The 16,403-nt window shown below is 54.8% G+C and overlaps 1 protein-coding gene across 1 annotated transcript; it reads right to left on the reverse strand.

Moving 5' to 3' along the window:
* Positions 1 to 6,653: 6,653 nt before the first annotated feature.
* On the reverse strand, positions 6,654 to 13,797 carry LOC136370475 (actin-binding protein WASF3-like). Its single transcript, XM_066333909.1, has 8 exons — positions 13,665 to 13,797; positions 11,795 to 11,929; positions 11,544 to 11,697; positions 10,368 to 10,485; positions 9,996 to 10,171; positions 9,336 to 9,599; positions 7,903 to 8,279; positions 6,654 to 7,142 (listed from the first exon to the last, which is right to left on the reverse strand). The coding sequence occupies exons 1-8, from the start codon at positions 13,795 to 13,797 to the stop codon at positions 6,985 to 6,987; spliced, it is 1,515 nt and encodes a 504-aa protein (XP_066190006.1). The 3' UTR covers positions 6,654 to 6,984.
* Positions 13,798 to 16,403: the final 2,606 nt, after the last annotated feature.

Below are 16,403 nucleotides of genomic sequence, written 5' to 3' on the forward strand. Positions count from 1 at the left end.
GAGCTGGGGAGGGGCTCCAGGGACAAAAGCACCTCCTGCGGTGGCAGGAGAGCCTCTCCTTGCTGCACTGAGGGTGATGTGGTTATTGCTTTTCCTCAAACTCCCCTTTCCTGGGGTTTTTGGAAGTTCTGATGGCACCTGCTCCGTCCTGCTGCTGATGGACTGGGAAGTGTGGCTGTGTGTGACCTTCCCTCGAGGTCTGAGGGAAGGAAAGGGAACAGTTTATCCTTCTGGAAATCACATGTGAGTTGTTTGTTTGCTTTGTAGTTTTGTGGGTGGGATCGGTTTGTGGTGGTTTGTTTGACTATTTTTAGATTTATGTGTGGGGGTTTTTTTTTAAGTTTTATTTTTAGGTTTCTCAACAGAGCCACCTCAAATCAAAGGGTAGATTTTTAAACTGGCCACCTTCACGGCTTCCTCACTACAATCTGTGGGTCATGAATGATCCAGAGGAGCTGCTGCCTTTTAACTACTGAAACACAGCAGGAAGAGCTGCCAGTTAACATCCTTCTCCCTCAGGTGTTTATTTTGAGCACATTTCACCTTTATTCTATTGGAATAAAGGGGAGAAAACCCAAAGGGGAGCAAAAGCAGCTGCTCTGGCTGCTGGGGGATGTGTTGGGGCCGTGACCCACCAGGACAGACCCCCAAGGAGGGGATGAGGGGGATCAAAATTACAAAAATTTTGAATGATGAAAGGCTTGTAATTACAAAATTTGCCCTGTAATGACAAAATTTTGAATGACAAAAGCCCTCCACTGTCCCCTGGCTGCACACAAGGTCACCAGCCCTCCCAGGGCAGAGCCTCTCTGACCTGAATTCCTCCATCCTCACCTCCAGAAAGCTTTCCCTGAGACCTGACTCAGCTCCTCCCTGCCACAGCTCCATCCCACACTGACCTGGAGAGAACATTTCTCCCCCTCGCTGCCCTTGGTGGCTTTGCACAGAGTTTGAGCTGACTGAGGTTTCCCCTGTGCAGGCTGATGTGAGCAGAACCAACCTAAAAAACGCTGGGCTGGGTTTTTTTCTGCCTCGTTTTCTCCTCTCTGCACTCTTCACCTTCTACAAAACCCAGTGCTGGAATTCCCACTGAGCTGAAAATTCCCCCTGGGGGCAGCCCAGTCCCCTGGCATCACCACAGTGGGGAAAATGTGCAGGGAAAGGGCTCCTTTTACACACCTTTGGGCTCACAACAACCAGCAGGAGCTTCAGTCGTGTTCCTGGGAAGAGTGAGGGGTCACAGGCACCCGTGGGGAGAAGCCCAGGGAGGGTCACCAGCAGTGGTGGCCTCAGGGTCCTGTCATTTTGTGACTCAGACACCGATTTGGGCAATGTCACATCAATTCTGCCTTCAGGGGACGTTTTCCATGCAGCTCTTTCATGGGGGTTTCCCTCAGCAGCTGCAGGCTCTGCCTCAGCCTGGTGGCACCACCAGGATGGTGTCCTTGTCCTCCCTTGGGGACATTTTATTGTCCCACCTTACCTGGGCACAGCTCTGAAGGCTTTGGGGTGAACACCTCCTCCCTGAAGTCCTTAACTCTGGGGTTTCATTTGGTTTTTGGGGTTTTTTTAGTTCCTTCTACCAGCAAAATCCAGGCACATTTTTCACCCAGAGAAGGTGGAGCTTGAGAAAGTGAGCCTAGAAAACCTGGGGATTGTCCAGGAAAAATCAGACTCACACACAAAAAAAACCAAAACCAAAAACCAAACCCTCTTTGATTCTCAAAAGGATTTGACCTACTTCAAAGGCCAGGTTTGGGTTGTAAGTGCCTGGAGAGGAGGACGTTTTCCAGAGGCTGTCACAGGAATTGATGGTGATGGAATTGATCATCCCGGAATGTTCCCAGCACCATTCCCACCCCATCCCTGTGTGGGAAAGGCTCAGCCCGAGGGCACAGGGACCCTTCAGGGACAAACCCAGCGTGGCTTGGCTCTCCTGGGCTTGGCTCAGGCACTTCTGAGTGGGGGGTGAGGGGGACAGGAGAGCCCCAGCGCTGTCACCAGCACGGGGACACGGCTGTGACACGGCTGTCACCAACACAGGGGTCACCTAAGGGAGGGGACAGCAGCCCTCGAGGTGCTGCTGCCCAGCCAAGGGGGAAAATCAATGGGTGAGTGAGCGTTTGAGGCTTCTAAAGTGCAGTGCAGGTTACATGGTCTTTGCTGTAGACTGTAAACTCCTCAGGACAGACTCTTTGCCCTTACTTTTATTTTTGTTTTATGTATTTTATATTTTTTTTTTAAAATCTGTAAAGTGACATTCCAGCTGAGAAAACCTTAACCCCCTAAATAACTACTACTACTACTACAGGAAAAATGGGAATTTCAGTGAAAGGAGCCTGTGCTCCCCTTGCCAGCATCCCATCATGGGGAGGGCTTCCCATGGCTATCCATGCTCCAGCCAGAGTTCCTGCCAGCTGTGCACCTCTGGAATGCACCCTCCAAAAAGCCACCTCCAGGGGTACAACCTGCCTCCCTGCAAGCAAAACTTCCATTTGGTATTAAAGCTGAGGTGTTAATTCAGGCTCAGGGGAGTCTGCAAAGCTTCTGGTCAGGCTCTTGGGTGTCTGGAAAGGGAGAGAGAGATGGAAAAGTTGCTGGGAGGGAAATTTGAGGGCTCTTCTGTGTGAAAGAGCTCTCTGAAGAAGCCAAGTTCAGCCTTAAGTTTGTCGCTGGAGTAAAAACTTCCCAAGAGGAAAGAGCTGCAAAAGCAGGAGCTCTCAGGGATGGGATGATTGCTCCTCTCTGGGGCTCTTCCCTGGGTGGGAAATTAGAAATAACTGCCCAATCCATCCTTCCTTCAGCACACTGCTCCTTCAGGAGCCACCAGCAGCTCCAGGGGTCACTCCAAACCAGGGAGACACAGTGCCAGGAGTGAACACTGCAGGAATTTCACCAAACCCCCTGAGCAGCCTTCACCCCTGCTGGAGCTTCACATGGGCACTGTGGGCCCTGTAAAATCCCTTCTCAGATCAAACCGGGACGTCCAAGAGTTTCCTGATGGACCTCAAGGATGATAACCCTCCACTAATATCTCCAAGGAGAGCCAAAATAGTTAATTTACTGTTCCACTGACTCCAGCCCAATCCATTTGTATGGACACTGGATATTTCCTCCCCTCACTGGTGACAGCCGTATTTATTATGTTTAATCTATGCCCATAAATTGGCAAGTAGGGAGAAGCAGATAAAATGGGAAAAAGGGACTCTCAGGAGATCAGTTGGACTCATTAAATGTTTGGCACTCTGTGATTATCCTTTGGCAATGAAATGGCACTGCTGTATTTTAGCAGGGAACACGATACCTTAATGTGCAGGAGAATCTCCCCAGCCCAATTCTGGTACTCTTGAGAGAGGAGAAATTCAATCATCTGTGACCTGGATTGCAATTTTTTTTTTTTTAATGTCTGCCGAGCTAGATAAAATATTTAAATATTCACTTTTATATCAGCCCACATGAGGATTTGAGCATTTCAGGTTGTGTAACACAACGTGGCCTACTTTGGGGAGAATGCACAGAAATAGGCACATATGTACCAAACACTGAGTGTGCAGCATTTGGGGCAGACAGACAGTGTTAATTAGCGTGGCACAATCCCAGCAGCTCCAGCCCGCAGCAGCCAAGGAATTGGTGCCACTTCTGTCGGATTTCAAAGGTCACCTGAGCAAAAAACCAGGTGAATGTGCCTCAGATAAAGGTGGTCAAGCGTGGCCGAGTCCCTCGAGTGAAGGCACTGAGTGGCTCTCGTGGGGTTGGGGCTCTCAGTGCCACCATGTGGCATTATTGCCCCAGCTTTGGGCATCCTGGAGGTCTTTTCCCACCTGAGGGATTCCTGGTGTTTGCCTGCCTTGGGAGGAGCTGGGAGTGCCATGGTCACACCAGGAATGGGCGTCCAAACCCACCCTGAGGTTACTGCTCCACCAGACACCTCTCTGGGATGAGGATGGGGGATCCCACCAGGCCAGTTTAAGGGTTTCCACGGCAGCTCTGGCCCCTGGAAGAGGAGGATGGTGATGTTTGCAGCCTGCTGGGAGGTGATGGTGCTGCTGGCTGGCCTTGCAGATGACAATGTGAACTGGGTTTGTGTCATCGGGGGGTTTCCTGCAGCAGAGCAGGATGGGTGACGGCGTGCTGGGATCGCTGGGTGCACAATGGGGACACGGTGTGAGGACATAAGGATGTGAGGAAATGGGGCTGAGCCCTTCCTGCCCCCCTGGGGCTGCCAGCTGTGCACCTGCTCTGCAGATGTGGCCCGTGCACAGGCCCTAAATGACCTTTGGGGTCCCCTTCCACCCTTGCTGTGATTGTCAAGCGCTCTGCCATGCCATGGCACCAATGCCAGGCCCAGCACAGGTGCTGGGAGGTGACAGGGGAGTGGCAGGCTCCAGGGACAGCCCTGACCTGTCACACACTCGTGGAGCCCTGCCCCAATTACCACGGCCCCGTGTGACACACACACAAAGCAACTGGTGCATGAAAAGAAGGGACCTGATCTTTTAGGGGCACTGGGCTGCTCTCCAGTTCGCACCAGTTGGGCTTTGCAGAACTGGGACAGTCACAGAGGCAGGGGATGAGGCAGTCCTGGGTGTCCCTGAGCCCTTTCCTGGGGCCACTGGGACTCCTCAGCTCTGCTGGGTCCCCACAGTCACTCTGCTGGGTCCCCTCAACTTCTGCAAGAGATAAGAGCAGCTCCACCAGCCCCTGCTGTTTTCTGTCTCTCACAAAGGGTTATTATTCCTCCTTAGTTACCCAAACAAACTGAATTTCTCTGCACTTACAAAGAGTTTTGTGGCTGTACTTACATTAATAACACTCCATCAGAAACACCACCTGAAGTGTCACCCTGAATTTTTACACCACCTCCTTGGGAACCTGCTCTAGGCCAAACACCAGCTGCCTTCCCGAGGAAAGCAGGTCCTGGGCATTGCAGGGGCTCTCTGTAAAAAACCCTTGCAGCCCTTTTCCTCCATCTCAGAGGGTCAACATCAGAATCAAGAGCTCTCAGAGAGCATCAGGAATTTCCTGGCCACCTCCAGGGTACCTTCTCTGTCTGTTCCCCACCTTCTCTGGTCACTCCTGCTCCTTGGGTTTTGCAGATGAGTTATTCCATGTATCCTGCTGTTCCTGTGCCTCTTGCCTTGCCCTCTCCCACATCCCAAATCCATTCTGCACCCCTGCTCAAGCCCACTGGGCACCACAGCTCCCAGCCTGGCTGTGGAGGTGTGGGAGGTGTCACATCCAAGGGACAAGAGGCCACTTTGTGCCACTCAAGAGAAAGGAGAGCCCCTGGGGCATTTCCCAGCAGCTGGGCAGAGGATTCACCACATCTGGCCATGAGGGGTTGGTCACTGGGGGCAAAATGAGCAGATGTTTGGGACACTGCTCAACACCAGCATTTCCCAGGAAATCAGCAGCCTGCTCTAGTGGAAGGGGGTTGGAATGAGATGCTCTTTAAGGTCCCTTTTACCCCAAACCATTCCAGGGTTTTGTGAATTTAAGGATCAGCATTAGGGTCTCAGCCATATCCTCCCACCCCTTTTACAGGTCTGGCTGCTTCTACACAGCCAAAGTTCTGCTGAGAACTTTCCCTGATGGGAGAGGCAGGGAACTGGGCACAGAGCTCAGGCTTTCCCCATTCAGGGATTTGTGGTACAGGGGAACACAACAGAGGGTCTGGGGACATCACCCTGCCCAATCCATGGCTGGTCCTGGCCCATTTTCCACAGGTGGGGAACCTCTCCCAGCTCTCTGCAGGTTTTCACACCTGCCTGGGGTATTTCCAGTATTTCCCACCCCTTTGCTCTGCCTTCCTCTGTGCCTCCTCCCTTTGGAGCTCTGTGAAAACTCTTCCCTGGATCACGTTCTGTTCTGATGGGAAAACAGGTATTTTCAGTGCTGAAATAGGGGCCTGGTTACCCAGCTCCTCCATCAGTGTCCAAACGTGGCACAGGGATGAGGTGGAGCAGGATCATTAGGGGGAATCAGTGCCTGGGTCTGAGCTGATCTCAACTCTCCAGGCACAGCTTGTGGGGCTGCAAAGTGCAACTTGAGAGTTTACCTGAAAGCAGCAGATTGCCTGATTCACTTTTTCCCAAATAACACTGGAAGGGTGTCACACTGGAGGCCAGGGAGAGCTGGGCTTGGGGAAGCTCCTTGGACACCTCTACTCCTTTGCTGGAAAAGGCAGGACAAGCCCAGACAAGGCTGTGTCCTCCTGCCAGCCTTGCCTTCCCCCTTTGCTCCTAGAAAAGCAGCTCTGAAGGTGGCTGCAGGCTAAGGTCACAACACCTTGGGCTGCTCACGGTCCGGTGGAAGGTGTCACAGTTCTAGCTGGACCAGATGAGCTTTTAAAGGTGCCTTCCCACCCAAAGCATTCCATGATTTTCCAGGCAGCAATGACGCAGTGGTGTAACTTGCTACTAAACGTGGTGTGTTGCTCTGTAGGGAAGGGGACTCCTGCCCATACGCAGCCTTTGGAGCTGCCTGACCCCAAAACCACCAGCAGCAGTGTCCCCAAGCCCACAGGGCCACCCCTGTGCTGCTGTGGTGGCACCAGCTGTGCAAACAAGGCTTCTTCTCCAGGAGCTTCTCGTGATCACAATGAACATTTAGCTGAAAAAGCACTGCTGCCTCTGGGGCTCCCTTCTCACTCAGGGCCAGTCTCCGCTCTTGCTCCAGGTGTAAACCTGGAGTAATCCCATTAACCTGCCTTCAGAGGATTCTGCGAGTCATTAATTGTGAAGGTGCTGCTAATTTCTGGTCTCACTGCCTCCGAGGTGTATCCTACCAGTGCTGCTGCTGCTGCTGCTGCCCAAAGGGGGTTTTTTTGACATAGTGTAAAAGCAAAAGCTCCTGAGCGGGCCGGGCCCCCTGAGCCCACCCCGGCGGCAGCCACGTTGGGGAAGGTGCCTATACACACCTGGAACGGAGCTGGGAGCCCCGAGCCAGCCCAGCCCAGCCCAGCCCAGCCCAGCCCGGGGCCCCTCAGTCCGACCACTCGTTATCATCCAGCTCGGAGTCGTCGTCGGACTCGCTGTACTCCACGGCGATCCGGCGCGACAGGATGGTGGCCACGTCATTGCCCACCGGCTCTTTTTTGGCCTCTTGTTCCCACTGCTCCTGGACTTTCCGGAGTTGGATTCCTGCAGGGAAAGGCAGGAAGGTTTTAGGGGGAGTGTGCCCCATGTGCAGCATTCCCCTTCCCCAGTTATAAAGTGTTGGCTGAGACAGAGGGCTGCTGTCACCGAGTGATGACAAAAGTTATATGGGATGATAGGATAGGATCAGTGGGACAAGAGGGAATGGTGGTAAAGGGATAGAGTAGGCTCAGATCGGACGTCGGGAGGAAATTGTGCCCTGGGAGGGTGGGCAGGCCCTGGCACAGGGTGCCCTGAGCAGCTGTGGCTGCCCCTGGATCCCTGGCAGTGTCCCAGGCCAGGCTGGACAGGGCTTGGAGCAGCCTGGGACAGTGGGAGGTGTCCCTGCCCATGGCAGGGGTGGAATAGGGTGAGATTTAAGGTCCCTTCCAACCCAAACCATTCTAAGATTTTATGAATAGGTAAAATTACAAAGCTGTATCACAGAATAAATCTCCTCCTCTGCTTCCACTCAGCCCGAAGACATGGAACCTTCTGGAAGGTTCAATTTCCCATTGACCTGGAGATTTGCGGGAAAAGGAAATGCAAGACACCTTGGAGCACATCATCCACAACAGCCCGGCGAGGAAGCCACATGCCTGAGAGCTGCTCTCAATCCTCGGGAATTCATTCCAGCTACGGCACGCCGCATTTATTCCCCTTACAAGATCCCACCATCATCACCTGCCCACCCATGAGCGCTCATCTTGGTGACATCTCAGCATCACCAGAGCCACCCAACTCTACCGTGCAAAGGTGCCCTCACCCCTTCGGATGGCTGCCAGCAGGTCGCTCCGGGCGTCGCTCATGGGCATCAGCGGGATCTGTGGTTTGCGCGGCTCCGGGGCGGGCGGCGAGGCGGAGTGCGCGGGCGACGCGGACACGGCGGGCGGCCCGGGCGGCGGCGGCGGAGGGGCCACCGGAGGTCCCATGGGGCCGGTCTGCGGCGGGGAGGCCGAGTAAGGCCCGGGAGGAGCCGGGGGAGGTGATGGAGCGTAGGATGGGGCGGTGGCCGAGCCGGGGGCCAGCGCCGGGGGAGCCGAGATGGGGCTGTCGAAGGCGGTCTGAGCCGATGGGATGACGGGCGGAGGAGGTGGTGGAGCCGGCGGCACGAAGTATTCGGCCATGGGCACCGGCTGCGGGCTGAAAAGGGGGAGCACGGGGGTCAGTGCCATCAGAATCACGGAGTGGAGGGATGGGCTGAGTCAGGACAGACCCACAGATATCAGCCAGTCCCACTCCAGGCCCCCAGGGTCATCCCAAACAATAATCCCGCCCTGTGCATCCCTGAGAGCTTGGTCCAAATGTTCCTGGAGCTCTTGGGTTTGGTGCTGTCCCATTCTCTGGGAGTCTGCTCAGTGCCCCAAGACCCTCTGAGGGAAGGATCTTTTCCTGATATCCAAACTAAAGCTCCCCTGACGCAGCTTCAGGCCATTTCCTCGGGTCCTGTCACATCCCAAAGAAGAGATCAGTATCTGCTCCTCTGCTTCCCCTCAAGAATTTGTGGGCTGCAATGATGTCTCCCCTCAGCCTCCTCTTCTCCAGCTGAACACGCCAAATGCCCTAAACCACTGCTCACACGGGTTCTCCTCAAAGCCCTTCACCACCTCCATGGCCTCCTTTGGACGCTCTCTAATATCTCAAATACTTTTTTATACTGTGGTGCCCAAAACTGCCCCAAATATTCAAGGTGAGGCCGCCCCAGTACAAACCAGACCAGGACAAACTCCTGTGCTGCCTGGCTGACGATGCTGGGCCTGATCCTCTCTAGGGCACACCTGGCCTAGCACCCAGCACCCAGCACCCATCCCAGCACCCAGCTGGCTGCCTTCTGGCGTGTTTTGCTCTGAACCCCAATGAAAACTCTGTCCCAGGGCCAGCGGGGTGCTGGAGGTCTGCTGGTGGGAACGAGCCGTGGGTCATGCAGCAGTGGAAACCAGGAAAGGGGGGATTTCCACCCCAGTGGAAAATGCTCTGTCCACCCAGCCCCCTTAACTGGGATGACCCCAAAAGCACTCCCGACCGACTTGGCCTTGAGTCTCACCGCCAGTTTTGGACCACGAAACCTGCAGAGGAGGTTTAGATCCAATACATCGGGAAAAGATCCTCCCCTGCCCCACCAGCCCAGAAACAGGAGCTCAGAGCCGAGCCTCCCTTCCCTCGCACACCCCTCCAGCAGCCAGCGGGCCGGAGCTTTACCCATAATCCTTGACCAGGTGCGGTCTGGGCCCGTTGAGGACGGCCTCGGGGGGCGGCGGGGCGTGGGGCTGCTGCAGGCGGGTCAGGCTGTTCTGCCGGCTGCCCGCGGCCGGCCGGAACACGTGCTCCGGGGGGTTTGGGGCCGCCAGCACCCCTTCTTTGTGCTCCTGTGCCGGGGCCAGGTGAGCTGCTGGGGCCAGCAGCTGGGCGGGGTGGTTGGGGCTGGCCGGGTACGAGTGGTCGGCGGCGTCCGAGGCGTAGGATCTGCAGCACAGGAAAACCCCGCTGTTGTACTCCTCCTGTACGCGCTCAAAGGGGGTGTGGGAGTGTTTTGGGGTCGGGGTAACAAAACAAGGAAAGGCCACGGAAAAAATCGACGTACAAAGCGGAGTGAGAGCAGAGGGAGGGAGGACACAACAGAGCTGAGCAGCTCTCTTCCCTTAGCTGCAGAGCAGAAAGCCATCTGGTTGTATCCCAATGCCAAGGCTCCTCCTGAGGAGCAGGGTGACACCCTGGGGACACCAGCTATCCGTGAAGCTACCACAGGCCTACAGCTGAGCACCCCGACCCCGCTGTGGGCAGCACGTCCCCCGCACCGACGGAGAGGAAGAGCAAAGCAAAGGAGAGGCGTGAGCTGAAGGTGTAGGAGGTAGAACCTGCCTATTATCTGGGGACAGTGATCCTTCCGATGACGCCATGTGATAGGGGGATGGTGAGAACCTGTTATCCGGCCGGAACTCTTTATCATACGCCATCATGTTCCACTCCAGGCGCCGGTTACGGGCTTTCCTCACTTTCTTCACCTCCCGGGTGGAGTCCTCCACCAGCCGCTGCTCCTGTGGGGACACAAAGCCCACCTCCAGCCCGGCTCCTCCAGACCAGGAGCACTCCCAAGGGAGCATCCCCCAGCCCTGTGAGATGCACCCAGTGCAGGGGAGGAGAGCAGGAAGGATGCCCCAGGAGGTGGCTGTCCCCAGGCACTGAGCACCCCCAGCTCCAGCCCCTCTTTGTCACCCACCCGCCCTCACCCACCTTCTGCCTGCGCTTCTCCTTCCTCTTGTCCTCTGTCGCCTGCAGCATCTTCTCCTTCCATAAGTTGAAGAAGTAGGAGGGGTCGGTGTAGAATTTGAGGCCGTCCTTCTTGTCATCCCTGGCGGTTGGGAAAGGGGGAGAGAGGGTTACCAGCCACAGCAGAACATCCTCTGTTCCCCTTCCCAAAGGCTTTGGTATGACCATGCCCTTGAGCTGTTGCCCCACCACAACCACATCCAACACGGCGGTCACCACCTGCAGGGTGTGGACACACATTCCAAGCATCCCATGGAAAGGGGGTGGCAGCATGTCGGAACCCTGGAAACTGAGAATTTTAGACTTTCTGCGCTAAAAGGGGCACTGACCCTCAAGCAAGTACCACATTTGACCTGAAGCCGTGGAAAAGACTTCCAAAATTGAGTGACAGCACTGGGATTATAGGTGTGGAGTTTGTATAGAAGTGTGTGATACCACAGGGTGCAAAACTTGGATTTTAAGGTTTCAGTATATAGTAATATATATATATAGGCAAGTTGGAGATTTTAGGGCATAGGCTGAGCTCTTCTTTCACCTTCTTCCTCATGGCTTTTGGTGGTGTATTATAACTGGGTGAAAAAATCTGCATTGTGGACCACAGGTTGTCAGTTATTGGGCTAAAAGTAAAAATAATATAGGTGTCTTCTCGTAATTGCATCATTTATGCTTAAAAGACCTTGGAAAGAGTTAGAACCATTTTCTACCTTGTTAGCCAGAGCTCACAACTCGTGAGACTAACACAGATAAGAATTAACAAACATCTGAGTCCAAACACAAAATCTGCGTCTGCCGAGTATTAACCCCAGAAGAAAAGAGAAGAAAAGAGAAGAAAAGAAGATAAGAAACCCACAGCAGCCCAGCAGCTGGAGAAATCAGACACAAACGGGGGGCATGCCTGATCCTTCTCATGAGGAGGACCCCCTGGGACCCCAGGAAGTGCTGTGCCTCGTACCTGTAGGGCCCCATCCCTGTAGGGCCTTTTCTCTGTAGGGCCCTGCCCCTATAGGGCTCTGTCCCTATAGGGCCCTGTACCTGTAGGGCTCATCCCTGTAAGGTCCCACACCTGTGGGCCCCGTACCTGTAGGACCCCACACCTGTGACCCCACACCTGTAGGACCCCACACCTGTCGGGCCCCTCACCTGTAGGGTGTGAGGATGTTGAGCGGCGGCGGTTTGTCGCAGCGCTGGTACATCTCCATCACCGGGTTGGGGATGGAGTTTCGGGACACCACCTGCTGGTTCTGCACCGTGGAGCTCTTGAAGGCTTTCCTCATGTTGATGTCCTGCAGCGAAACTGGAGGGGGCACAGCAAGGACAAGGGATGAGGGGTGGCCTCAGCCTGCTGAGCCCCCCGGAGCACACCTGGACATCGCCCCAAACCAGCCCCTCACCTTCCTCCACGGTGGAGTCCAGCTGCGTCACCTTGATGACCAGCAGGTCCACCCTCTCCTGCAGCGAGTTCATCCTCATGTAGAAGCTGTTGGCCTCGTTGAACAGCTCTCCAAAGATGTCCTCTGCGTGCCTGCCTGGCAGGGGACATCACGCCTGTCACCACAGCAGGTGGCTCCCCCAGCCCATCCCCTGGGCCACCCCCTTCCTGTGGGATGCTGTCCCCAGCCTGGATTTCTGAGCCCTCATCCTCTCCCAAAGTGCTGCAGGGAGGCAGGAGAGCCCAAAGGAGCCTCATTTTCCAGTGAGAGCAGCACCCACAGGAGCACAGAGCGTTCATAGTGCCTCCAAAAGCCCCTGCATCCACCAGCACAGGTCAGCAAAAAAAAAAAAAAGAACGTCACACAACCTGGGGAAATTCAGCCCAAGAGCAGGGCAGTGGGGACAGTGCCACAGCAGGGAGAATCTGCAGCTTGTTTCTCTTTATCAGTACTTTTCCTGCATCTCTCTGTGCATCCTTACAACAGCTTATTTATTGAGGGTTATTTCTTTAGGATTATTCAGCTTTTCAGTAGGATTATCCCTATGATGGAGCTGAGAAAGGTGTCTGGCAGAGCGCTGCGGATACCTGTAGGTTCCAGCACCCATCCCATTTCCCCAGACCCTCAGGGTTTCCTCCAATCCCACCCATCAAACAGTTCCCAAGATCAGGGCACTTTGAAAATCTCCTCAGAGCATCCACCAGCTTGGTGATATTTGATTCTCTTTTCCTCTGGACTTGGAAGCCTGAGCAGATGTGGGTGCTGCTTGTGTGAACCACTGCATTTCCAGCAGCTCCCTAAATCCTGGGTTTATTTTTTCTGGGAGTATTTTAGAGCAGAATCTACTTTTGGAGGTGTGTAAAAGAGGAGGAGCCCTGAACAGCTTTTCTCTCTATTTTAAGTGGATATTCAGCATGAAATAGGTTGCCCCTGTTAAAGCTTCACACTGGTGTGTGCAGTGCTCTCATCTGCCCCTTTTCTGCTGAGATCAGTCCCAGGGCAGGAAGACAGCTGAGGATTTAGACCTTTGATAGAGACCTCTCCTCCTCAAAAAAGCTCTAATTTTAAAAAGAATGGCATGGAGTATTTTAGATCTTCACCTGACCTTCCTATTTCTGGCCAAGTGGAGAAGCAAAGGGCTCCTGAAGGCTTTGTGTCCCCCACTGCACACACCAGCTGGGAGAGGAAAATAGGTCTCAAAATGTCACCAAGTCCCCATTTTGAGCTTGACCCTGAGCATCCTCCTATTTCAACAAGCTGGATAATCCCCACTGAATTAGGGATGGCTGCAGCCCACACAGCTCTCACACAACCCCTGTTTCTGTGTGTTTGGGACTGGTGGGAGTGACTGTGGCATCCCAGTGCCACCCCAGTGCCATCCATTGTGGGCCTGACATTTCTGGGTCCGAGAGATTTTTGCCTGCTAGCAGCTGCTAACTTTTCCCCAAGAAAAAATTTATCAAGAAAGCTTCATCTCAAAACCATCTTAGCAAACAACTCTCCTTTCTCCAAACAACCTTTCTCCAGGTGGCGTTTTGCTGTTTTACCAGTGGCATTAAAGAGGTGTCATTCCTATTCATCAACCCCATTAAGTCTGTATGGGATCATCTTATAAAAGCTAGTAAGAATTAGATAATAAAGGCCTTTTTTCTATGTTTCTTTGCCTTCTGAAATATTTGGAGTCTTTCTTTCATGACCTAGAGGGACATCCACCCCGGTGCCACCCCAGTGCCACCCCAGTGCGATCCCAGTGCCACCCCGGTGCCATCCCAGTGCCATCCCAGTGCCACCCCAGTGCCATCCCACGCCAGGGGTGCTGTTGGTGACTTACTGAGGCTGCCCAGCTGCTTGATGATGGCAGCCAGGGTGCTGTTGGTGACACACTCCAGCTCACTGGTCACCCCATCGGGAAGGGCCCCTCGGCACAGGTGCCGGGGCTCGATGTTCCTCTTCACCAGCGGCATGGCGAGTCCTCACGCCTCTCCTGGGGGAAGGAGGAAGGAAGGGAAATGAGAATACACCATTTTCACCCCCGGCCTGCTCCCCTCACACTCCCTCAGAGGATTTTTCCAAGCAGGGGATGCTCTGGGGGTGCAAACCTCGGGGTGCTGGTGAGCACACAGATGGCCCGGGTGGAGGAGAGGACTTTGTCCCTACCTTGTGCCACCGTGTCCTTTCCCACTCCCTCCCCAGAGCTGTGCTCGACCCAGGAGCCAACTCCCTTGTGCTGCAGCCCTTCAGCTGGCCCCGAAAAACCTCATCCAGCCCAAACAGAAGCAAGGAAGCGCTTGTAATGCCATTATTTCCAGCTCACTGCAGCCTCTCCAGGGTTTTATTTGTGCACACACTACACTGAGACAAGCTGCTGTGGCCAGCTCATCCCAGCTCCCTGCCTGGCCCCACGGCATCCCTGAGTGTCCCCAGAGCTCCTGTGGGTGCCCCAACAGCATCTTTGGGTGTCCCCACAGCATTTCTGGGTGTCCCCATGGCATCTCTGGGTGTCCCCAGAGCTGCTGTATGTGCACTCGCAGCATCTTTGGGTGTCCCCATGACATCCCTGCGTGTCCCCACAGCATTTCTGGGTGTGCCCTGCTCCACTGTCCCCTCCTGAACTGCGGATGGTTCATTTTCTGTAGGGTTTAAGATGAAGAGAGATACCCACACCCAAAGGCCCCCATCCCCACTGGGCACCCACAGGAGCTGCAGGGAAAGGTGAAGGATGGGGTGTGGTGGGGGGACAGGGCACCCCGCTGATGTAAAGGGTGAATGGTGGGAAACAGGCTGGGAAAAGAGGCAAAAAAGGAGCATTTGTTATCCGTGGTGGTGTCTCCTGGGACTGGGAAAGGACACAGACCCTGGGATTGGGAGTGGGACACAAACCCTGGGATTGGGACAAGGACACAGACCCTGGGACAGGGACATAGACACAGACCCTGGGACTGGGACATAGACCCTGGGATTGGGACATGCACACAGACCCTGGGACAGGGACACAAACCCTGGGATTGGGACAAGGACACAGACCCTGGGATTGGGACAAGGACACAGACTCTGGGATTGGGACAAGGACCCTGGGATTGGGACAGGGACACAAACCCTGGGATTGGGACAGGGACACAAACCCTGGGATTGGGAAAAGGACACAGACCCTGGGATTGGGACAAGGACACACACTCTGGGACTGGGACACAGACCGGCAGCCACCCCACAGGCTCACACAAGGGGACCTTAGATGCCACCAGGCTCAGCCCATTCCCAAAGCAAAGACACACTTTTGGCTGGGCTGATAAGGACCAGAGAGCACCATGAGCATTCCCAGGGAGCAGAATGTCCCGGTCCATGTCCCCAGCGCTCCCCACGCTCCCCATCTCTCACAGAATGTTGGCAGAGGAGGAGAAGCAGCTTCCGCCGGTGGCCGGGAGCGGAGCCGCCGGGTGCCGGCACGGGAGCCAGCAATCTGCAGAGTTCACATTTTTTTGGCCCCGGCAGCTTTAGACGGAACAGTTTCCCATTGACAGCACCCGGCCAGCGCTCCCAGCAGCAGCAGCAGCAGCAGCAGCAGCTCCTCGGCTGTTTTCAAATGCAAATTCACGCTGTGCCCATGAAGGACCCGAAGGCTTTTCCCGAGGGCACTGCCCAGGGGACGCCAGGGAAAGGAGCCTGGTCCTGAACCCTCCGCGGGGTTGTGTGATGCTTGGGGCTCCGAGCAAACTCTGTGTCCTCGCAGAGTCGCTGCTCTTGGCTGTGGTGTTGTCCTCGTTTCCCAAAAATCAGGATTTCTGCCAGCTGTTTGCTGCTGTGTGACAGCCTTTGTGGGGAGGCTCCGGGTGTCTGGATGTACAATCCCCGTTTTTTGGGCACCCCCGGGCTGTGTAAAGATTCAGCAATGCTGGCAGCTTCACCCCGAGCTGGTTTTATGTGGTGTCAGCCCCAAATCTGCGCTGAGAAGCCGAGCCCTGGCACATCGCAGGGCTGCAGGGCACAGGGCAGAGCCCTTAACGAGCTGCAATTAGGGACAGGGAACAAAGAGCCATTCTCAGCATCCCTTTGGGCCACAGCCACTGGACACAGCCACGGGGCCTTTTGTCCCTGCTCTGGGGACCTGGGGGGAACTGGGGCCACTGAGCCCACAGGGACCCTGAGCAGAAGGAAAGGGAAAAAAATAAAAGGGATTTGTGCATTGAAATTTCCCAGAGGAGATAGATTGGAAGAGAGGCAGAAAGTGGGTGAGGGGTGTGATGGCAGCATTTGGGATTGTGCCATGGGAGGGCATTCCCTGGAGGAGGAAAATCCCTTTAATCTCACCCCAAAGAGGCCAAACGAGACTCAGAGCTTGCAGCAGAAGGAACCAAGGAGGACTTGGGTATATTTTTATGCAAGGACAGCCTGTAAAGGCAATTTTGACAGGACAAGCTGCTTGCCAACCCTTGCCCACCCCCAATCATGGAGCACAGGGATGAAAACCCCCAGACAGCCCTTCCCTGACAAGGGTTCTCTCAACCTGCTGCACCAACAGCACCAAACCTCTGACTGAAATCCCACCTGCTCACCCAAAGGCTGTCATCTCCAA

Source organism: Sylvia atricapilla, chromosome 21 (assembly GCF_009819655.1).
Source record: "Sylvia atricapilla isolate bSylAtr1 chromosome 21, bSylAtr1.pri, whole genome shotgun sequence".
Lineage (NCBI taxonomy): Eukaryota > Metazoa > Chordata > Aves > Passeriformes > Sylviidae > Sylvia > Sylvia atricapilla.

Bases quoted from the DNA above. Each gene is read 5' to 3' on its own strand.
- LOC136370475 (XM_066333909.1), bottom strand. From the start codon at position 13,797: ATGCCGCTGGTGAAGAGGAACATCGAGCCCCGGCACCTGTGCCGAGGG. The intron at 9,600-9,995 runs GCAGGTTCTACC...CCTGTGCTGCAG, and splicing joins TCACTGTCCCCAGATAATAG to ATCCTACGCCTCGGACGCCG. The intron at 8,280-9,335 runs GTAAAGCTCCGG...CCCCCTTTTCAG, and splicing joins CACCTGGTCAAGGATTATGG to CCCGCAGCCGGTGCCCATGG.